Source organism: Euprymna scolopes, chromosome 35, assembly GCF_053919585.1.
Source record: "Euprymna scolopes isolate OS-2025 chromosome 35, ASM5391958v1, whole genome shotgun sequence".
NCBI classification, from domain to species: Eukaryota; Metazoa; Mollusca; class Cephalopoda; order Sepiida; family Sepiolidae; genus Euprymna; species Euprymna scolopes.
The window spans coordinates 12,232,294-12,257,417 of NC_136516.1; the positions used below are offsets into that span (position 1 = coordinate 12,232,294).

General features: G+C 35.3%; 1 protein-coding gene across 2 annotated transcripts in view; it reads left to right on the forward strand.

The window, feature by feature from the left end:
• Nucleotides 1-19,376: 19,376 nt before the first annotated feature.
• LOC145259686 (junctophilin-1-like) overlaps nucleotides 19,377-25,124 on the forward strand; it is a 629,234-nt gene continuing 623,486 nt past the window's right edge. Inside the window, exon 1 of one of the 2 annotated variants that reach the window (XM_080117355.1) lies at nucleotides 19,377-23,449. In XM_080117355.1, coding sequence (XP_079973481.1) covers nucleotides 23,065-23,449 — 385 coding nt within the window. In that variant the 5' untranslated portion in view covers nucleotides 19,377-23,064. The remainder of the gene's footprint in view (nucleotides 23,450-25,124) is intronic. The other variant, XM_080117354.1, reaches the window with a different exon arrangement.

Consider the following 25,124-nt stretch of genomic DNA (forward strand, 5'->3'; position numbering starts at 1 on the left):
CTCCTCCATAACAATGCTGGCCTACACATTGCTACACCGACCCTATAGAAGTTGAACGAATTGGGCTACGAAACTCTGCCTCATCCGCCATACTCTCCAGACCCCTCAACTGCTAAATACCACTTCTTCAAACATCTCGACAACTTTCTGCTTGAGAAATGCTTCAAAAACCTACACGATATTAAAAAAAAACAAAAAAAAACGCCTTCAGCGACTTCATCACCACCAGAACGCAAGATTTTTACGTTACTGGCATAAATACATTTGTTTATCTTTGGCAAGTACACACACACATACACACACACACACACACACGCACACACTCACACTCACACACAGACACACACATATATATATATATAACTACTTCATTTACTCACATAAATTAATATACGAAAGTATAGATTTATGCATAAACTTTAAGTATTTACTTCAAAAGTGCTCAATACGTAGGTAGAGCTAGTTAGTAAGTTATAAAATATATATGGCGATTAAGCTACACTGAATATTCCGCGTTTCATCCACTCTAGGACTCTTCAGACTTATGCGCATAAGCCTGAAGAGTCCTAGAGTGGATGAAACGCGGAATATTCAGTGTAGCTTAATCGCCATATATATGTTATAACTTACTATGTATATATATAATTACCGATAATCGAAACCAATATTTTAATTTATCTATCATCGTTAAAGCCATTTTTCCATGTCGTCACTTAGCAACAATGATAGAACAATGGGCCGTGAAAATTCTACTGTAAGTAAGTTGATAGCGTGTTTTTTATATTTGTTTTTTTTAATTTACATGATGTTGTCTGTAGGTTCAAACTCCACACGTAAATTGCTTAATTTGTTTTCATTAATTGTAAAGAATTTTATTAGACAATTTATTCAATTTATACAATTTATTACAATATATAGAAAATTTACGTGTTTTTAGCAATGCAAAAGTAAATTATATTTCTGTTTTTGAACGACCATTGAACAAGCAACTGACCCTGAATAAATTGCAACACAATCTACACACATATTTTTGTAAAAATGTGATTCAGAGGTTTCTTATATATCGATTTAACAAAACGTAGGGCCCCAACAATAACCAAGCAGTGTCTGTAGGCATTTAATTATTATAGTAAAAGAATAATTATATATATATATATATATATATATATATATATATATATATATATATATATATATATATAAGGTTCCAGCTATAGTCATTAAGTTTGAAAAGTTTGTTAGAAATAGCGTCATGACGTTAAAATTTGAGACGATAGCAAACAAAATCAGATTTTTAGTCTAATAATAGATATATTATTATATAGATATGTTATTCCAGTGCTGGGAAATTCTTTAGCTATTGTGTTACACTGACCTTTCATATATGTTACATTCGCTATCGATATACTAGCAGTGTCAGAATTTTGGCGGAATTTTTTTACACGCCCCCCCCCATCAAAAAACTGCGAATAAAATATTAAAAAACTCGTAATTTCTGTTTTTAAAGTGGGTTGTTTATTTTCTTTATGGAATAAACTTCCAAAATAAACTATTAAAGTTGTTTTAAAACATAATAAAAATATTTTTTACTTGTTAAAAGATCGTGTAGACAAAATGTCCGCGTATTCAATCACCGCGAGCGGATATTTTGTCAACACGGTTTTTTTTTTGGTTTTTTTGAACTAATAAGAAATAATATTTTTATTATGTTTGAAACAACTTTAATAGTTTATTTTGGAAGTATATTCCGTGAAGAAAATAAACAACCCACTTTAAAAACAGAAATTACGAGTTTTTTTATATTTTATTCGCAGTTTTGTCTTAGGGGTGTCAAATTTGCAATGGCGATTTTCCCAAAAATTCTGACACTGCTATCGATATACTAAGAAATATAGTCCAAACGTATCATCTCTCTGGAAGTATACATATGTATTTTTTCAACATTACTGTTTGTCGCTAAAATTAAAGGTTTATGGTTTATGTGTTTTTTGCTTTAACATTGCGCCCTTCCATCGCATGCCTGGATTGTTTAATTGCCAAGTATATATGGCTAACAATTCTGCTGAGAACGTACTGCATCTCGCCTCTGTTGAGCTGAGCAGCTTTCACGAAGAGAAAGAGGTGGGTTTTCTAATCGTGTCAATTTTCAGCTGCTCGCTAATAGCGTCTGTACTTAAAATAATTCGTACCTTTTCGTTACTCTTTCATATGAGAAAGCGCTGCAAAGCTGGCTAATACCGTCTTAACCGAATTGGATACGCTGGGTACATTATGCATTTAATGTAATACTTTTGTTCCTTTGCGTTAGCTTAAAAATCCACCTCAAGTAATCCTGTAGTTTCTCGACTCATGGAATTTCATGGAAAAGACGATAGGCTGTGGATCAGCAATTGTACTTTTGTCTTTTTCGATTTTTAAGAATATTCCATGTGAACCTATTGGCGTTAAAAATCAATCTAGTACTACGCTTGAATAAGGGAAGGGGGGCACGCATTTTAAATCAGAAAATTAGCCGACATACTAGCATACATCCAAGATAGGCGTTTTAACAGACAGTTCCTATTTACAATGCCTCCCCACAGGACAGAGTTAGACACCAGGGTCGTTTTTTAACGTGGAGAAAAGGAACAAAAATAAAAAATTGTCTCAGTCGTGAAGGATTTCTCCTCCACTGACAGAGAACAAGAAATTGAAGTGCAGCATCTGAAGAACAGATACTACACTTTGATCTTGTCCCTAAGGCCAATTTTTGCCAGACAGTTCATCTGAAGGTAGGAACGGAAATTGGTTGAATATTTTTAAAAACTTTATTTCAACATGTTTCGAAAACAAACAACATCGGAGCTTTTGGGGGTATTGGAATCGAAAAAAAATTGAGCCTATTTTCCGATGCCAAAACCGATTCCATTTAATTATCGTTTTCATTTGATTTTGGTTTAAGAAACATCTTCCACTGCTTGTAATAATAATAAAAGAATTAGTATTTCTTGATTTAAACTTCCGGTAAAACTAAAATCTCTAGATCACCCCTTCACAAGTGTGTTTCAGATTTTTGTCCATCAACGACTACTCTTATGAGCCTATCAGAGAGAAAGGATTTAACAACTGAGAGGAAATTTTCAGCTATTCCACAGCTAGTGATCTTGTGAAGTAATCTTTTATGCCATACTCTATCGAAAGCGTTTGAGTTACATATTTTTTTATTTACTCTAAAGAGTTACAAAAAGAACAAAACAGTGATAAACAAAGAATTAGGCACAAGGCCACTCAAAAATTGGGGAGGGGGGAGTGTCTATTGTCATCCTCGTCCCTGTACCTTAGGTAGTTTATGCTGATCCAAGCTAAAGTTCTCATTCGCCACAATACATCCAGCACATCGGGGATCGTCCTACCTACGTTTAAGAAAATATATGCACATTTAAAATATGTTTTTACGGTCATCGGGACAAAATAACTCTTTTATAGTTAAATATTTAGAGATTTTTAAAGAATCGGAATCGGAAAGTGTATCGGAATCGGGAAAAATATGGAATCCTCCCATCACTAATATATATATATATATATATATATGTGTGTGTGTGTGTGTGTGTGTGTGTGTGTGTGTGTGTGTGTGAAGGTTCTATTGCTTATTGCTCGCTAGGTAAGCTTGTCGTGATGACATTCTTAGCGAGTATAAAAATTCCTACTTGTGAGACATCGGCTTCAGTTATAACTGATTGCGATGATGATCACATCCCTTGTCCGAGACGAAGTAGGTTCATTCGACAGTCGGATTTCGCCGCGGTTCGCTTGATCTGTGTTAGTTGATAGACTTTCTTGTGTGTGATGTGTTTGCTCAGTTGGTAGAATGCTCGCCGCGCATGCAACATTTGAGTTCGGATATGCCTTACTAATGAGCCCAAATGTATATTTGAGGTAGTTCCTGACTTGAGGTAGTGTCTTGTCTTGTCTAGCTACACTGATGAGCTATGAAACAGCGAAACAGGACTGTATGTGGATGACTATATATATGTGTGTGTGTGTGTGTGTGTGTGTGTGTGTGTGTGTGTGTGTGTGTGTGTGTGTGTGTGTGTGTTATTGTTTTTATTTTGCGATACTTTTTGAATTAATTCAATTATTTATACGAAAGTGAATTTTTACCTAAATGCGAGTTGGGAATAATGTTCCCTTTTACCAATTTTGGTACCCTCAGATGGGGAGCGACATATTTATTATTATATAGAGAGAGACAAAGACAGAGACAGACAGACAGACAGACAGACAAAGACAGAGACAGAAACAGATAAATAAGTTAATTCAGAAATTAATAGATTTTTTTTCGGTAAGAAAGTGCTAGCCTTTCTGGATAGATGAAGCTCTACCCGATTAAGAGGAGCAATTTATAAGAAAAGCTAAGGAGATAATAATTAAATTTACATTATAACTTTAATACATCATCATATCAATAAGGATGAGGGTGATTATAAGTGAAAAGGGAAATCAGTGGTTAACATCTTTAGACTATGGCATTTCAAAGCTAAATGCTTTACATCCGAAGATGAAAAAGCATTTGATGAGAAGTATAAAGCTTGGAAATGCTATATTCTAAAGAGGTTTCCCCTAATTTCTCTTTCAGTTCTTATAATCACCCTCATCCTTATTGACACGAGAAAGCAATAAAGTTATAATGTCATTTTAATTATTATCTCCATTTTATATATATATATATATATATATATATATATATATATATATATATATATATATATAAGTGACCTTTCCCGTTTGCTTGTGTGCGGAACGGTCTCTACAAAACTACTCTATCAATTTTTGATCTACACACTTGAAACGATATATTGGGAATTTGGACCTGTGGAACAAAATTCGACTTGGTTTTTAGCTGGTAAAAATAGCTGCTACGGGTTCAAAATTAAAAAAAATATATTGGAACTTAGTAACTAAGTCGACTTAAGTCGTTTTTATGAGCATGCATCAGTATACTTTTTACGTTAAAATCGGTTAAATTTTAACGTTTCCTTATCCATGTGGCAATAGCTCAAACGGTAACGACTAAGGCTGGTGAGCTAAATGTTTTGGGTTCGATTTTAACAGATGGTACCCAAATTATTTTTGTTTAATTTTGAAATCACTACTATATATTGGGTATAATCAAAAGAGTATCAGCTGTATAATAATAAATGCGAAATCCGCATGAATTAAAATATCATATTTAAGCGTATTTTACGACTGAGCTATGCTAGAGAGTCATTATTATATATTGAGTGCAATATAATAATCAATATAGAATTGGATTTATCGTAATAATAAATTATAAATCTGCATAAATTAAAATACCATATTTAAGCGTATTGCATAGGGGTACATATTAAGTATGACGGGGTGTTCATATTGGGGTAATACATATAACGGATATAACGATAGTGATGAGGGAGAGAGAGAGAGAGAGAGAGAGAGAAAGAGAGAGAGAGAGAGATGTTACACGAATGACCCGGTCTAAGCCGGGTTGACATGCTAGTATATATATATGTGTATAGGTGTATATACATATACGTATGTTCATGAATTAAAATGTGGCACGCGTCTGCGGATGAAATACCAGAAATTGACAAGCTAAACGGGAATTGTTTCAATATTTCTCACAAATATAAACAAACCTTGTTATTGTTATGAAAAATGTAACAGAAAGGAATCTGGTTATGTGGATGTTTTTGAAAAGATTGACAGGAAAAAATGACAGAAGGAAAAAGATTGCAGTTTGAGATTTGATTGTCAACCGAGTGGACGCCACGATAATTCTCTCTTCGCTCCTCTCTCTCTCTCTCTCTCTCTCTCTCTCTATCTCTCTCTATCTCTATCTATCTATCTATCTATCTACCATAAGCAAGAACAACAAGAGAAATAAAAAACGGGCTGTTGCTTACACCAATGGTTGTTGTGTTTTGAATTCTTAAAAAGGCTTTATAATATAACAGAGAGACATTTATCCAGTTCTGTGGATTCTTATAACATATATTAGTGAGGAGAGAGGGTGATAGATGCTCAGTTTTTATATTTCTTCTAACACATATTAGAGAGGAAGAGGAGATACATATTCTTTGAAGGGTTACGCAATATTCATTACAAGATGTTTAACACATTACCTTTTGGGTGTTGAAAGATGACACATGACAACAGTTTTACAAAAAACAAAGACGATTCTTTACTCATTTGACCGGTCGAATGCTGATGACGTCAGGAATTCAAATTTGGGATCTACATAGTTTAATGTTCTTTCCTTCGCTTCCAAAGGACTCTGACTCCAACTCAACCCAACTCAGCTGCTCTCAACTCTTCAACTCCCGACTCTGCAACTCTACTCATCCGACTAACTGTAGCTCCTATATTGAGAATTCCCCTTTTGCTATGACGTCAGAAGTATGTTTCCCAAACGTGACCAATTCACGTGGCTATGCACACGTTTTTCCAAATACGCTTTTGACAACAAAAGAATTCTAAACATATATTGTAACCTATTTTTTAACAATGTATTTTTAATTTGTATTGTTCATTCTTTTTAGGTGACATTTTTAATATTCAGTTTCGTAAAAGAATGAACAATCAATTCTTTTTACAATATAAACAATATCTAACTATTTATAATAGAATTTAACAATAGACCTTTTTAACATTTCTGTTTCTAACATTCTATTTCTGAACCTTGCTTACAAGGTTCGAGTCTCGGCTTATCCTAATCTCATTTTCACTTATCTAATATTATTTACATGGAAAAGGTACAGCCTTTTTTACAACAAGCGTATTTTACGACCGTGCAATGCCGAGCGACCAGCTAGTATTTATATAAATTACAGATTATTATTCAACGTTATGTAACTTTAAATTTAAATTTATAAATTTAAGAAGGCAATATAACGCTGAATTATCATTTTAAATAAATGATGGGTTTTCTCCTTCAGCTTCTCCTCCTCGTCCCGAAATTTGACTTCCTCTAACATTTTGTCGAATCTCTTTTTCGCGAAGTTTTATTTTTATTGTCCGACGCTTTTTTTTTAATGTTGCATTATCTAGCTTTCCGACTCGTTATCATTTCGCAAAAGTCGGCGCTTCTACACTATCAGAACGAAATTTTGTAGTCGATAAATGGAGTTTTCACATAAAATAAACATTAGTTTCTACTGATTTTTTGTCAATTCTAAGTTAACTTGTTGGCTTCCAAATTATGCAGTCGAAATTACCTGAATATTACGAAATTATTTAAAAAAAAAACAACTTTAATCGTGTGAACAAGTGAAAAATTGCGTCCATTTTGCTTAAATCGAAACGGAAAATTACCTCCCTTTTGATCTTTCCTGTGTCTTACATAAGCAAATACGATCGTTTTCTTCAAATTCTATATTTTTAATTTCTTTAATAAATAATTTTTTACCTTATCGATTTTCGTAATTTTTCGATATAATCATCTTAAAACTACGAAGAATACGTAGATACCATTGTTTTCATGTGAAATTCAGTATTACGGTTTCCAAAATTTCGTTCTGATAGTGTAGAAGCGCCTAAAAATCTCTATTTGGAATATATATATATATATATATATATATATATATATATATATATATATATATATATATATATATATGAAGATCTATTGTTGGCGTTTTTTTTTTATTTGGTTTTTTTGGGGTTTTTTTTTTTTTAGAGATATTAACCACTTCAAAACGCTGTTATTTTTATTTTTTTCACGACCTTATCGGTTTTTTAAAGAGCTATCAGCTCTTATTATTATTCATATTTATATATGAATTAGTCACTCTTTTTTATGGGAGGTATTTATTTATTTATTAAATATTATTACGAGCATTTAGTCTACCTTTTATGCACATAATAATATTTAATAATAATAATAATAATAATAATAATAATAATAATAATAATAATAATATATATATATATATATATGAAAAATATATTGGAGGTGGAAGGACCTGAACGCTCAACGTTTCGCCCGATTTATGTAGGCTTTTTCAAGAGGGATGGTCATATATATATATATATATATATATATATATATATATATATATATATATATATATATATCAGTGTTGGGACGATTATCGGAATCGGAATCGGGAATCGAAAAAATTGGAACTTTTTGGAGTATCGGAATCGGTATCGAAATCGGAAAAAATGTGTGCCTATTTTTCGATGCCAAAAACGGTTCTTTTAATTGGCTTTTTATATGATTTTCTTTAAAGAAAATTCTTCTACTGCTGATAGCAATACTAGAATAATGAATATCTATTAATTTTTAACGTTTAGTAAAACTAAAATCGATAGATCACCCATCAGAAATGTATATTTACGGATGAGAAATATCTGCACATTTAACATGTTTTTTTTTTTTTTACTGTAATCGTGAAAAATAACAACTTTATAGTTAAATATTTAGAGATTTATAAAGAATCGGAATCTGAATCGGTAATTGTATTGGAATAACGAATATCGGAGAAAATACTGGAATCGTCCCATCTCTAATATATATATATATATATATATATATATATATATATATATATATATATATATATATATATATATTAGTTAATGATTGTAAGGTGGTCACTGAAACAACAGCTTAGTAATCATCACTGGTCAAAATTAGGTTGAATTTGTATATTTGAGGGAGCAGCCCAACCACATGAACTTGCTTGTGTTGGACTTTAAAACTACCACGTTTTAGTCAGCTGAAAAGCAGAATCGCAGTACAGAGTTCCACGGGCGGGCAGTTCTATAAAAGAAGTTTTTTTTCATGGAATTTGTGTTTAGACTTGGGCACAGATAGGGAATAGGGGAAATTGTTGATAGTGGTTGTAGCTAGACAAGGGTTTTTGTGAAAGTTTTGTGGGGTGTAGAACTATAGATTGAAGCTAATACGAGCACTTGTCATGAAAATAGCGATAGAGTAGAGACAGACTCACGGCGTCTCTTCTGTGGGCAAGAGACTACAGGGAGAAGAAAAGTGCATCACCTACTAGATTTCGAACCCAATTTTGAACTCTGTCGAGACAGGATAGGATGCTCCGAGCAGATGGTGATTGGAACGGTTTCTTATAAAACCAAACTCCTGCCTTGAAATGTCGCGATTACATTACAAATAACTTTAATAGTTCAGAAGGTCACAGCTGATGCGTGAATTCACTTGAATATATACCCAGTTACCCTCGCGCGAAGGATAGCTATTTTTAATATATAAATATTGAAAGTAATCCATTTTGATTAGATTCTCCAACCCATTGCACTCAGGTAACAGTGTTTGGGTAATTAAAAAAAAAACGAAATAAGAATAAAAAGACATGCAAAAATAATTTAAGACTGCATCAAACGCTGTCATAATAGATATTTATGTACACGACTTCTCGTTGCTTTTCAAGACAGACTTCTGAAGCCAGCCATGCAGGCTGCCGTACTTGCTTGTGTATCGCATAGAGGATCAATCGGCAAACCATATGTTCTTCATGAGCCGCATTCTAAAGTTACTAAGTAAGTAATCGCAAACGATATGCGACCGGTTAGTAATGGGTACCGGTGGTTAATGGCCAACTTGTGCGTTGCACTTTTTTTTTCTTTCTTTTTTTTTTTTTTTTTTTTTTTTTTTTTGAAGCGTCAAAATACGTGGATTGCTTAACCTGTAGATTGCATGTCTACTCATAGCCCAAATAAAAATGCCACACATAATGAAGATGTTATGGTTTAGAAAGTTGTTTTTCTAGCAGTTATATCTTGTAATTTCATATAACTTCAGACAGTTGAACTTTTCTTCTAGTTTTATTCAATGCTAGCTACCGATTCGCAATTTAATTACCAGTAGTTAGTTGAAATCATTGAAACGAAACTAATCTCTAATCTATAAAAGAAAAAAGACAAAACTCCCCGCGCTCTCTATCGAGCTAAGGCGTTTGGAGAATGGTAAAACATTGTTAATTCACTACCCGCACAGCAGCAGCTGAATAGCGTAACGGTTAGAAGCGCTGACTGTCGTTTGAGCAGTCTAGTTTCGATCTTGGCAACAGGTCGTTGCTTGTCTGTCGCTTGTGATAAAGAAAAACAGTAGGGTATGTGGATGACTATATATATATATATATATATATATATATATATATATATATATATATATATATATATATATATATAATAAAATTAAAGAATGTGGATGAATTCTTTATACAAAGATCTGTCAAGATATAAGAAGCTCAATATATTGAGCTTAAGAATATGTCTGGGGATATACCTCCGGTAGAGTCTCCTTAGACGATTAACAATAAACTAACACCTTCTCAAAGTCTAGAATGCAGGACCTTCTAGAACTGCATAGGACTAACAAGATACTGCAGTTAACAGGGAAGGGAAGGACAACAACGAAGAAAATAATCCAGTGTATGTGAGCGGTGTGAGAGGATTTAATTATAGGAGAGTAAATCCTTTGTTACTTTCTTTGTGGGATTACGTACTCGGGGGAAACATTTTAGTTAGAATATATGTAATCATTTGTAAATTGGGGGCGAAATATGGAGATAATTTCGTGAAACACCCTTTAGGAAGTGCTTTAAGTGGTGCGTGTTAAGGATTTGATTGCCAAGCGTGCAAGTATTATCCTATTGTGGCCCTAGTTTCAAACAGAAACTGCTAGATTATTTTATTATATTGGGATTTATAGGTGATTCTCATCCCATTATAATTCCGGATTTACTTTAGTTTATCAACTTGAATAGTTCGTAACACCCACACACACATGTGAAAGGACGTATGCACATAGTGGATTTTGTTTTTTGTTTTTTTTAATTAATACGTATTAAACCTATTAACCTATTGTGTTTATGCAATAGTGCTGAATAACGAATCGAAGTTATATTTTTGTATAATCATTTATTCGTATTATTTGGATTCTGTCGCAATTTCAAACAAAACACTTTATTTAATCCATGCAGGTGGAATGTTATAGAGCGCGTTATCATGTCGTTCTTCCTCTCGTCTGTCGACCCTATCGAAGCGCCAAACAAATAAGATAAATACTTTGAACTCAATTTTTTTGAGAGACACTTTTATTTCCTGTCTGTGATTTTCATTATACATAACATATTTTGAGAGAGCTGTACCGGCCATCGGGAATTCATTATCGTCTGCTCTCTATCTGTCTGCTATTCATGCCATCCTGTCTCTCCCACTCAATTCTCTCTGTCTTACTGTCCCCATCTGCTAACCCCCGCAACGTCAGCAGTTCTTCTATCTCCTACTGCTCCTCTCCCTATTTCTATGCAGCGACTGCTTTCTACAAGACGTCACAGCACACTATGGTACAGAGATAGCATGTTCTTGTTCTGTCGTCCATGACTGAGTAGAATCGTAAGTAATTCCCTATTGTATTTTGAATGTCGCTAGCAGTGAGGTTTGAACCTTCAACCTCTAGAAGAGTGCAACTTACAAGTTAATTTTTTACCAAGTTATTAATCTACTAATCCACATTCCCGAGTTCGCTAGGAAGATTCCTGAGTTCAGCAAGATACACATGAAGAAGCCGAAAGCTACATCGATCGAAACGTTTTGAAAATAAAATTCAAGATGAGAACACTAGTCCACAGAATCCAAATAATACGAAATATTAATCAACATCTAAAAAATTCAGAAACATGAACTTTTATTTATGTTAATGTTAAGTTTGCAGGTTGAAACAAGTAACGTAGAAAGCAATACAAATGACGACTCAACAAACAAAGGTAGATCAAATAAGAAGTGTATTAGGAAAAGGTATATTTACAGGATATTTATATAATGGTGTCAAATAAGAGAGTTTTGCTGGAGAAACATATCTGCTCTCGGCGGCCTTCGGTGGCTTCTGGTGAACACACACTCAGACTAACTGAGTCTTCCTATTTATATGCAATTACTATCCACATATGCAAATGAATGTGTGCCACCACAAACAGTAGCATTTCGGCTCCATATCTGCATACATGTTTCAGCAGCGGTCTTATTAAAAACTTAACCTCATCAGGCCGCAGCTCTTCACTTTCTTGAAATATTTCGATGCTTTCTAGTCAGCCATGATATCCAGATATCAAACTCATCAATAATACGGGGTGAGACGATAACAGTGCCGCCCTAAAGAAAACAACACTGCAGCTTTATTTCCAAACATTTACTTTTTAAAAAATCAATTCAGGTAAATTGATTATATAGTAGAGCTGACATCTATTTAATGTAGCTGCCTTCAGCCTCAATCACCGCCTCGATGTGGGTCCAGAAGTAGGAGCATGTCTTTTCAACAATTGCCAGCGAGAGCTTGGCGAATACTCTGAATGGCGGCGATCAGGCTGGCTTTGGTGTTGTGGGAGGTCATGTTGGTGATGTTCTCAACATATGACCAAATGAAGTAGTCCAGCGGGTTCGGGTCGGGGGAGGAAGGGGGCCAGTGAGAGAAGGGTACAAAGTCATAGCAATCCTTCTAAAGCCAAACCTGGATCTCTTTGGACTTGTGGGCAGCGCCATCCTGCTGCCACAGCTAAGGTCTGCTAGCGGCTACTTGACTGCGCTAGGGGATCACCACACTCTTCAACACATACAGGTACACTTGGGTATTGACTTTCAAGCCGACTTCAAAGATGTGGGGTGGCATGATGTGGCCCTCACTTGAAACCACACCAACGACCATAACCATGGTCGGAAACATTGTTTTCATCACCTTGGATATGACCCTGTTATTTGTGGCAATTCAGCGGTGCATTGTGAGGGCGATGGCAACGGTCCTGTTGTCATAACTTGGATCGGTAGAGAGCATGAGTTGTACAGCGACGCATCTCCAGTCTGGCTCGTTAAACATTGTGTCACTTTCAGATATGATAGAAGGCTCCTATCGCTCTTGAGATTTGTACACAACTGGCCAAGTAGTAGATGGTCTGCAACAAAAAAAGAAAACTTGTTGTCATCAAACTGAAATGGAAGCATGTCGTCTTTTCTATGACGACAATTTTATCGTTCCACCCTGTACACAGAAACAAATATGCATTGCACTTTATTGTCATTCAATATTTTAAATGGTTCTAAAATGAAAGGCTTTCAAGATATATGTCTTCAAACTCCTGTATACGAAATCCTCTATTTAATCCAAGGGAGTAGATTGCCCTCGTTCCATCAGCCATTGCCGGTTAAGTAATTTCTTATTTTATTTTTTGTTTTTATCGCCTGTAGTGAATAAAGATTCCCGAGTTCGAACAGATGCATCTGAAGAAATCGGATGTTACAACGGCTGAAACGTTACCTCTCTCTATGGTAACGTTATGTTGATGAAAGGTGCTCGATTGAACCCCAACCCCCGTTCCCTAGGCTCTGTAAAAACATTCACAGCAGAAACTCGTCTAGCTGCAACCACAACAAATAACTCCCTGTCCCCTCTCCCCCCTCTCTCTCTCTCTCTCTCTCTCTCTCTATCTATCTATCTATCTATCTACCTATCTATCATGAATTGAACTGCCAAACATAGGAATGATTCCAGCATAGGTAAACTTATTATTCGGACTACTGCTTACTACTCAGAAGCAGAGATGCGGCATTGAATTCTTCCATATACATGTTTATGAAGCCGATGCAGCGAATGTCAGCACAATTAGGAGATGGGTCCATCGATTTTAGGGCGGCGACAGAGATGTGAGTGATAAAGCGCGCCTTTGACGCCCATGCACAGTCACTACCCCATTACTGGCAAAAGAGCATTAAAAATGCTGGTGACTATGTAGAAAAATAAATTCTGGAGCATAAAAGGTCGCTTGTTTTACTGGTACTACTCCCGTCTTCGCAGCTCTTCAACTTTTTTAGTTAAAAAATAGGAGGCTTTACTTTTGCAACGAGCATCGTAAATTGATCTGCCAAACGCAGGAATGATTCCGGCATAGGCAAGCTTATTGAGATATCATTGGATTATTCGGACTATTGCTCTCATCTTGTCTACTTTTTTTCAAGACGTTTCGGCCGATATAATCCTTTGGCCTTCTTTTGGTGCATCTTATCAAACTCGGGAACCTTCATGTTGAACTCGGAAGTATGTACAGAATAAAAAAAATAGGGGTTCTTTTGTTTTTTTAATCCGTAGGGGTAGATTGCTCTCGATCAGTCAGCTATGACCGTGTAGAAGTCTTAAGTAATTCATAACTGTATCTAGTATCGTCCGCAATGAAAATTGAACCTTCAACCTCCAGAAGAATGTCATTTTTTTTTTATTGCCCACGATAAGGGGTCAACATTCAAACCTCCACAAAACTGTCATTTTCAATGTCTATGCTTCCGTTCAGTCTTGAAAGACAAAGGATACCCCCTGTAGGGGCAGTAGCGCGTGTAATTGTGAGGCAAGGGTTGCGCAATCCACATCCCTCCTGAATTGGCACTGTTTGAGTCCAGTGGCAAGAAGACCAGGACGACTGGAAACAATGCCGAGATAAGCAGAGAGCACATATAGCACCTGAAAGCCCCAAATGGTCACCCATTTAGTACTGACCAGGTTCAATGTTGCTTAACTTCGGTGATCCAGCGGGAACCGGTGTGTCAACGTGATTATGCCGTATTGCCCGCAATAAAGGTGGAACTTTCAATATTTAGAACACTGTCATTTGTAAATGATTATAACATAGCACTTATATCCGTTGTGCCGCAAATCCTTAAGATGTTCATTCTTACTACCTGTCACTGTTATAGATTTTTATTATACTTGTTGCTTTAGATTACACAGCGCGCCATTCCATATTCTTTACAGATTCCTGAGTTCCGTAGAAAGATTCCCGAGTTCCGCAAGAAGGTCGGAATTTACATCGACCGAAATACTGTGAGAATAACATTCAAGTTGAGAACAATATCCCGGATAATCCAAATAATACAAATTATCAATTCTCATATTAACATGTAACTTTATATTTGGAGTTTTGCCGGGGAAAATTGGTGTAAAAGTGTGAAAATTAAAAAAAAATAGAATTTGCCAGGTGAAGTTCGAATGACGACATTAATAATATGCATGCGTAACGTAATAGCTATTGGTTCATGGTTTAATTTTTAGCCTTGCAGCGAACATGTCTTCATGGCTCAGGCATTAATGTCAAAGGAAAAAGTAAATTGTAAGCTAAGTGTTTTGGTTCCGATTATCGGTGGTGGCGAACGAGCGAGTTATTTTATTTTATTTTTTTTTTTTTAACTTTTCAAATCATTACTGTATATTGGGTCCAATATAATATAATAATAAATACGAAAGCTGCATTAATCAAAATATTATATTTAAGCGGATTTTACAACCGGGAAATGCCGGGCGGCCTGCTAGTATATATATATATATATATATATATATATATATATATATATATATATATATATATATATATATATATAATGAAAATTACAATTGAATTTACCAAAATGATCCAAGATGGTAAAATTAAAGTAAATTATAAATATTAAAGAATTGATATTTATAAAATTATCTCAGCCAGATATACAAGCTCGATAATACCAAATAGGAAATAGAGCTTATAATATGAGCAAACAGTTAATGAAATATGTTAAAAAACACTTTGAAATGAGTTAAAAGTGTGTGTGTGTGTGTGTGTGTGTGTGTGTGTGTGTGTGTGTGTAATGTATGTAAGTATATATATATATATACATACACACACACGTGTGTGTGTTATTTGTATATTTATATAATGTATATATATAATGTATGTATATATATATACACGTGTGTGTGTGTGTGTGTGTGTGTGTGTGTGTGTGTGTGTGTGTGTGTGTGTGTGTGTGCTGATCTCAGATATGATGTTTAATCACACAGGGTCTTTGGAAGGTGGAAGGTTATGGCGCCCTTAAAATTAGAACAGGTTATAATTGTCACGATTGAACTGGAAGGATTTTATAGTGAAAGTGAAAGTAGGCAAGAGTGGGCGTGTGAGGAGGAGGAAGAGGGAGAGAAGTCGGAACGAAAGACGGGAGAATAGAAACGGTAAGAGCTGTAGACAGAGGTGGAGTAAACGAGGGAGACGTAAACATTCAAACATGAGGAGGTAGGAGGAGAGGGATGAGCATGATTTGAAAGAGGTGAAGAGAGGAGAAAAATTGAGGAGAAGGAGGAGATTGTTTACATAATCTCCTCGTCCTTCTACTCCTTCTGCCTCTTCACCTCCTGGAACAAAAAATGATGGCGGGGGAAGCTTTTCGTTGAGAGAAGAGGGGGAGTTGGGGGAGTTTTAAAGCGGGTGTTAAAGAGTGGGAGTAAGCGACAACAGGGGGGGAGAAAAAGGTTTGGCGCGGTCAGAGTAAACGGACAGTACGAAAGCCGGTGCGAGTCGGAAAGAGTATTTAAAAAAAAAAAAAAAAAAAAAGCACTCGCTTTTTTTTTTTTTTTTTACTAGGCACCACGGATTTATTATCGATTGGGAAAAAAAGGCTTAAGTTTAGAAAAAAAAACTAAACAAACAAAAAAAAAGTAATTTCAATACTTTTATTTTAATTTATTTGTTTATTTTCACAAACGAATGAATTGTGGATTTAAGCAAAAAAAAAAAAAATACGTTGCCTATTTTCTAAATCAATTATTAGATAATTAATATATTTTTTCAATTACATTTTATATCTTTTTTGTGTCAACCAACAAAACACAGCAACATACAAAAAATATAAAAATTAAAAAAAAATTCTATATATTATCTACACATACATAAACATAGTCTATATATATATATATATATATATATATATATATATATATATATATATATATATATATATATGGTAATTTTTAAGAAAATACGCAACGGTCAACAATTTTGACATACGGATGTCCACCATATTAGTACCAACGAAGCCAACCAACTGGATCGGATTATTAAATCACTGTGTTTACAAAATAATCATTATTACTATTCTGGTCACCCATACATACACGAGATAGTGTGTTCTCGTTACGTTGATGGCGTACAAAAATATACAACTTGGTCTGCACGTTTTTCTTTCATTTTAAAGGAGGAAACATACGACTCAATTGTCGCGGCTGGAATATCGTCATACCATTAACCATACCAGCATATCATATTTACGTAAAGTCTTTACAAGAAAACCCCAGAGTTACTAAGAAAAAGGAAGGAAGAAAAAAAAAAAAACGCAACCATTCGGATCGGATTATTTAATGTTATACAGTTGCAACCTAGGAATTAATTAACCCATAAACCACCGTGCATCCCTCTCGTTGAACACACACATATATTTATAAATTCATCACAATTGTTGCTCGTGGTGGTAACATACACACACACACACACACACACACGCACATACGCACGTACATACATATATATACATGCACACACACATATATACATATATATATTCAAGTATATATGTGCGTGATTGTGTGTGTTTATTATTAAAATAAAACTCAAATCTTCACAAGAAACCCGTGAGATTAACGCAAGATGCGATGTTAATGGAATTACGAGGATATATACGAACCTTATTTACATGAAAAGGGCGGATCGCGACATTTGGTCCCGTGTTTACAAAAGATATTTAAAAAGGCAAATTTTGCTTATAGTCCCCGAGTTGAATATTTTTTAAAAAGTCGAATTTCAACCTTTGATCCCTTGTCGAATAAGATATATCTATTATTAAAAAGAAGGGCAAATTGCGGATTTTTGATCCCTTGTTGAATAAGATGTTTTTTTTTTCAAAAGCGAATTGCGAAATGTGTTCCTTCGTTAAATAAGATTTAAAAAAAAAAAAAAATAGGTGAATTGCACCCTTCGATCCCCTGTTGAATAAAATATTAAAAAATCGCAGACACATTTCGGTCTTTGGCCCTCCGTTAAATGAAATTAAAAAAAAAATTAAAAAAAAAAAAAAAGAACGAATTACAATCTTTGGTTCTTTCTTAGATCAAATAGTTTCAGGGGAATTTGCGCCCTTTTATTCCTTGTCTAGTAGGATATTTTCACAATTGTGAAATAAATAAATATTTGTGTCCTCTCAACGACACAGCTGCTCCACATAAAATACATACACATATTGGGGATTTTGCACTCACATACAAGCACACACAAACGCACTTCATCGTGTTCTGGATTTTTGTATCGAAATTCTAGTTTAACTGCCACCACAACTATTGCCATGGTGATATAAATTTTAAAAAAAGAAAAGAAGAAAAGGGCGAGTGTGAGAAGAGTGAAAGAAGAGAAGAAAGAAAGAAAGAAAAGGGAAAAGAAGAGAGGAGAAGAGAACTTGAAAAAAAAGAAAGAAACGGGAGACTATTTTGCGGTAGCAACATTTACTTATTAGAGGCTTTTACAAAAAAAAAAAAAAGAAAGAAAAGAAAGAAGGAAAAGAAAGAGAGAGTAAGATCATCTGTGGCGTTAATTTTATCTCCCCCTCCCCCCTCCGGCTGGAAACAGGTTTTTTTAGTTATTGTATTTTTTGTGATATAATTGTTGAACAACGGCTGTGCAACTCAACAAAAGCCAACATCGCGTATAGATCGCAGTAGATAGTCGTAGAGACCTAGATTACAAGCAAGAAAACGCGGTTAACATACTAACAATAAAATAAATACTACTAGTAAATAATAATAGCAATAACAACAAACTAGCACAAAAAGGTACTTAATATTAGTATTCAAAAAATAAAAATAAATAAAGTAAAAGGCTAGAAACAAGTGTCAACTCCATCTAGAATAGATTCCTATGAGTGCGTATAAAACGTGTTTGCGTACGACGTGAGCGCTGTGTGGATGCCATATCTGTGAAAAGTGTTTGCGCGTCACTCGTGTAATATGCGCGAAACGAATAATGGGATAAAATCTACACGATAAGTTCAATAATGCTTCTGCTCGCCAATCTCGTCGTATCAACGTGTCTTTGCGGCGTCTGCGTTGATTCGAACGGTTGAGTGGAATTCTTGGCTCAACTCTTTTGATTCCTATCCGACACGCATATATAATCAAGCTCGTCCTGGTTGATAGATAATATACAGACCCTTTTCCATCTCTCTCTCTCTCTCTCTCTCTCTCTCTCTCTCTCTCTCTCTCTCTCTCTCTCTCTCTCTCTTCCCTTCTCTCTCTCCCCTTCTCTCTCTCCCCATCTGACACATATTCGCTTCCCCACGAGGGTAAAATCAGACACAAGTTTGTTTTGTTTAATGCGAAGAATCTAGCCTCTCTCCGCTCCCCTCCTCCCCACAAAAAAAGAGCATTCTGGGTTGGTCTTTCTTTCTTTCTCTTTCTTGATCTAAAAGGGTTATATATATATATATATATATATATATATATATATATATATATATATATATATATATATATATATATTCATTCACAGACACCTGTTTCGCCGTATCACGACTCTTCAGTGTGGCTAACTGTGACCAACTTGAGATAGATTCCGAAATAGTAGTTTGACGAATTTCTTCGTCGTAAGTACATTTGCCATAAGCATAAGCTGTACCATCACTAATACTACAACTACTAAGCTCTATCTGTGTATTGATCACTATTGAAGTAAATGCTGAATAAAAGGAAATATTAGCCATCTGTTATGTGTGTGTATATATATATAGAGAGAGAGAGAGGGGAAGAGAGTTTATATTTTTAAACCAGTCATAAAAAGTAATAATATATTATAATATAGTCACCCACAGACACGGGTTTCGTTGGTTTTACGACTCACCAGTGTTGCTAGACGTAGCGAGATTCAGAAACTGGAAAGGAGTATTACGGTATAACAGTTTCGAGTAGACACAAACATCTTCCTCTGCTACTGTGAAGAATTTTTCTGCAGCGATTTCTATCGACATCGTTGACGTTATTGTGTTTGTTTGAGACCTAGTAGAAAGAGAAAGCGAAGGAGAAAAAGGGAGAGAGAGAGAAAGAGAAAGGGAGATATATATATATATATATATAGAGAGAGAGAGAGAGAGAAATGGAGAAATCATTATGACATATATATGTACAAAGAAATATATATCTATAGTTGTTCATAAACAGCTGTTTCCCCGTACCACGGCTTTTCGGTGTGGCCAAATTGTGACAAGTGTCTTTTATGCTCAGATTCGAAGAATATGAGCCTGTATTTATATATACATATTATACTTACAGGGAACATTTACAAATCAACCGATACAGAAAAGAGGAAGATCAAGGCATCTACCCTATAACATTTAGTCAGTTGGGTTATAGTCATTATATATACAAACACAAGCAAACAAATCTAAAAATTTCATCTTAGTATATTCATAAGTGTACAGAAAAAAAGATTGTATTTATATGAAGGAACTTAACGACTCATTTAATACTGTTTTAAATAAAGGGATACCATTTTTATATATAGTTACTTGCATACGCAACGATCCCATCATAAAACTAACCCGTTAAGCAGTACAAACGTTTAAACACACAGCGTTAACAGATACAATGTTTGTGCATTTATCGTGTGCGTGTTGGTGGATATCTTATTAATTATACAATAATAAACATACGGACCACCTTATTCTAATTATTATAAGAAGGGGCTTAGGAAAGTCCACGGATACTCATCTATCGTGTCCATTTGTTTTTTGTGTTTTTTGGGGTTTTTTTTTACAATAAAACAATTGTCAGGCAGATCCGTTTATTTATTTATTTATTTATTTATTGTAATAAATAGAAAGAACTTTTTTTTAAACGTTTTTAATTATTTATTTTGACAATTGAAACCATTTAAAAATAAATAGTAAACAAACTTTTAGGTCAATATCTTTTCAATAACTAAAAAAATAAAAAATAAAAAAAAAACGACTGTTAATTTTATCTCGTCGACGATTAAAAAAAAATCTATTTATAACGTCTTATTCGATTTTAGAAAAATCCATTTAAAAAAAAAATGGTTAAAATATAAACAGTCGACATTTTTTTTCCTTTCAATTACTTTTTAACATTAAATCCCCCCCCTCTCTCTCTCTCTCTCTCTCTCTCTCTCTCTCTCTCTTTCTATATATATATATATCCCCCCCTCTCTCTCTTTTCCTTTCTTTTTTCCTGACATGAGATTCATTTCTGCATAGTACGTCTGTTTTCAGAGAGGAATAGACTCGGTAGTATATACTAAATAGTTATTTACCGTAGGTAGATGGTTAGTGAAAAAAAAATAAGGCTCGTTGGTATCATATCATATTCCGCCTTCTCCCCCCCCTCATCCCTCACCTCCATATCTACCACCTAGAAATAAGTATCTATCGTTATTTATTTCATCTATAGTTTCTTCTTCATCTCACAGCATCCATTGCGTTTCGCCTCTCGTCGTCTCGTCTTAGTAAACTCTTGATGATTCCCAGCTAGATACTCCCTCACTCCGACCCTAATTCTTCTTCTCCCTCCTACTCATCCTCCTCCTCCTCATCATCATCATCATCATCGTCAACAACAAATCATCATCAGTAGCAGCAGCAGCAGCAGCAGCGTCACTATCATTCTAATCCCAACACCAGTTATAATATAATATATATAATATATATAATATATATATATACACACACAGACACACACAGAGACACACACACACACTGAACACTTTAAGCCAAGTGCAGTACAAGAGGTACGTACATTTGTTACCATTTTAACATCACCCAGCATCAAAGTTAAAATAAAGCAAAGGTACGACCCCTCTATCCTCGGCCCTAAGGTGTCAATCCTTTTCTTGTCGTGCTTGTGTGTTCGTCCGTCAAATTAAATAGCATAAATAAATAAATAAATAAATAAAGACGCACTAACCCTAAACCCCCCCGCTATCCCTAAAAGCCCTTCCACCAGAGATTCCACACACGAAGATAGCGCAACAACGCAACGCAACATTCAATTGACATACGGTACGATTAGAAGGGAACCTCTTATATCCCGGTACACGCTAAGCTACTAGACCCTCTTTGAACATTTTGATAATGAAATGAGTGTAAATAAATAAATAAATAAATTAGTTGATATCTCTCTCTCTCTCTCTCTCTCTCTCTCTCTCTCTCTCTCTCTCTCTCTCTCTCTCTCTCACTCACTCTTTCTGCTTTTCTCTGTATATATCTGTTAGTCTCTCTCTCTCTTTCTCTCTCGCTCTCTTTCTCCACTCTTTCTCTTTCTCTCCTCCCTGCTCTCACTCACTCTTTTCCCCCATTCTTGCCTTTCTTTTTCGTCGCCCCTTTTACTCATCTCTCACCCTCTCTCTCTTACTCTCTCTCCCCCTGTCTCTTTCTCTCAACTAAGTCTCTCTTGCTTTTTCTATATCGCTGTTAGTCTCTCCTCCTCCTCCTCTCTCTCTCTCTCTCTCTTCCTCTGTTATCTTTCTCCCCCCCTCTCTCTCTCTCTATCTCTCTCTATCTATTTATCTATCTATCTATCTATCTATCTATCTATCTATCTATCTCGTTTACTCTTTTTACTCCCGTCTCTCTCTCTCTCTCTCTCTATCTATCTATCTCTCTCTCTCTCTAATTTTCTTCATTCCCTGTCTATTTATCTATCTATCCATTTTTATCTTCTTCCTCCCTATTTATTCGATCTCCCCCCCCCCCCTCTCTCGCTTTCTCTCTGTCTCTCTCTTTCTCCGTGTAAGCAGCTCGCACACCACAACACACCGCACACCACGCATTCGTTTCGTGGCATCAACATCCTCATCTCCCCGACGCCGCCGCTGCTCTCTCTCTCTCTCTCTCTCTCTCTCTCTCTCTCTCTCTCTCTCTCTCTCTCCTGCAAGCTGTGATACCATCGCAATACCAGCAACACAAACTCTTTTTTCAGCAGAGCGAGTAGTAGTCAGTCGTAAGTACGACCGCCTCCACCGCCGCCGCCGCCGCCACCATACCACCACCACCACCACCACCACCACCATCAAACAAGAGTACCGGAGTACCGTCATAATCATTCCTTTGCTATTACTGCACATGTGTCTTTTTCATCGGCTTTCGACTACGTCTGTGCCGCCAGAAAAACGGGTGTTGCACCGGGGTACAGTCTGGCATCTATGTGGACAGGTGTTGCAATAACCCATGACTTCCGGAGGAGGACGTTTTGATTTCGATGACGGGGGTACCTACTGCGGAGGCTGGGAGGACGGAAAAGCCCACGGCCACGGGGTCTGTACCGGACCCAAGGGCCAGGGTGAGTACTCCGGGGCTTGGCAATGTGGCTTCGAGGTGTCCGGAGTATACACCTGGCCCAGCGGCAACTCCTACACCGGCCAGTGGTTTCAAGGCAAGCGACATGGCCTGGGGGTAGAAGGTAAAGGCCGCTGGGTGTACCGCGGAGAGTGGACCCAGGGTTTCAAAGGACGATATGGTGTCAGAAAGAGCACAAGTTCAGGAGCACGTTACGAGGGGACCTGGACAACGGGACTTCAGGACGGCTACGGTTGCGAGACATACGCCGATGGAGGTAAGTTCCTCACGCACTGTACACATAATAAAAATATTAGTCATAATAATATTTGTATTATATTAATCAATGATATAGAAAAAAAATAAAAATAAAATAAAATAAAAAACAAATAAAAACATCCTATTCAAGTATCTAATATTTTATTTAGTGCCCTTGCAAAACTTAAAGTCGCCTATAAATCTACAATTAAAGCGAACAGTCCTTGGGCCGATCATTATGATCTGCGCCAAACAGGTACTCGCTAGCGATGACATCTTGATTTCAGGTTTCAGATTTGTACAAATTTATTTATTTTGTTAACGAGATGTTGATTAAAAGCCAAAGCATTTATAAAGAAATACAATTTTAATTGATTTCCTTTTTTTTTCTTTATAGTTTGGTCTAGATACATTTTATTTTGGTACTTGTGTTGTTTATGGACCGTAATGTTATTATTTAGAATGCCATTCTTAACACGAAGCAGCTTCATAACTATTGATAATTGGTCGTGGCAATAAAGAGGGTAATCAGTTTAACTTAAATGTATATAAGAAACCGAACCTCTTCTAAAATCAAAAATAATTTGAAAAGAAAAATTCCCTTAAAGATGAAAATCTACAGCGAAAGAATCGGTATTTAGGTACTTGTGCCGTTTAAAGACCGTGCTGAAAAAAAAAATGACGTTATTGTTTAAAAAGTCATTGTTAACATGGTCAGGGAGCATTTTTTTTTGTTGTTTTTTTTTTGTTAACTATTCTGTACTTTTACTTAACAATCTGATAAACAATGATACTGTAAAAAAAAATTGAATTTGATTTGAAAATCATATCTAAAAAATACCATGGTCGGTAGACTGCACAAGTAACTTTTATGTATTTTCCGTTCGTCATCAAAATTTTTCTTCTTTAATAAGATATGTTAAACGTATAAAATACCCCCACAATTAATAATAATGGAATTGCACCCAGTATTAATCGCGCGCACGCGCGTGCGCGTGTGTGTGTGTGTGTGGAACAAATCAAGTCATACGTCCATCAACGTTTCGTCTTCATTGTAAGACTTCTCCTGGATGAATGACTTGAAGAAAATCAAATACCAGTTCAATATTTGAAAATATGTCTGCTGTAATGAAAAGTAGCGCAACAAATATATTTGAAAATATTGTACTGGTATTTTATTTTCTTCAATTCATTCGCCCAAAAGAAGTCTTACAATAAAGACAAAACGTCGATGGACATATGACTTGGTTCGTTCGTTCCTCCTTTTTTTTTTTAATCTCTCTATCTCGACGGAATACTATTTCCATTATTCTTTATACACACACACACACACATACACACACACACACATATATATATATATATATATATACACACACACACATATATATATATACACACACATATACACACACACACACACACACACACACACACACACACACACACACACACACACACACACACATATATATATATATATATATATATATATATATATATATATATATAATTGTTGAGCTGGATTAAATCCGACGATGTGAAATAAAATGGAGGTGAAAGGACCTGAATACTCAACGTTTCGCCCGATTTATGCGCATATACATAGATATATAATTTCCGGTAGGAAGATTATCCAAAAACTGAAAATAATTGAATTTCAACAAGGGTCGTTGATAGTGCTCAATCAAAGA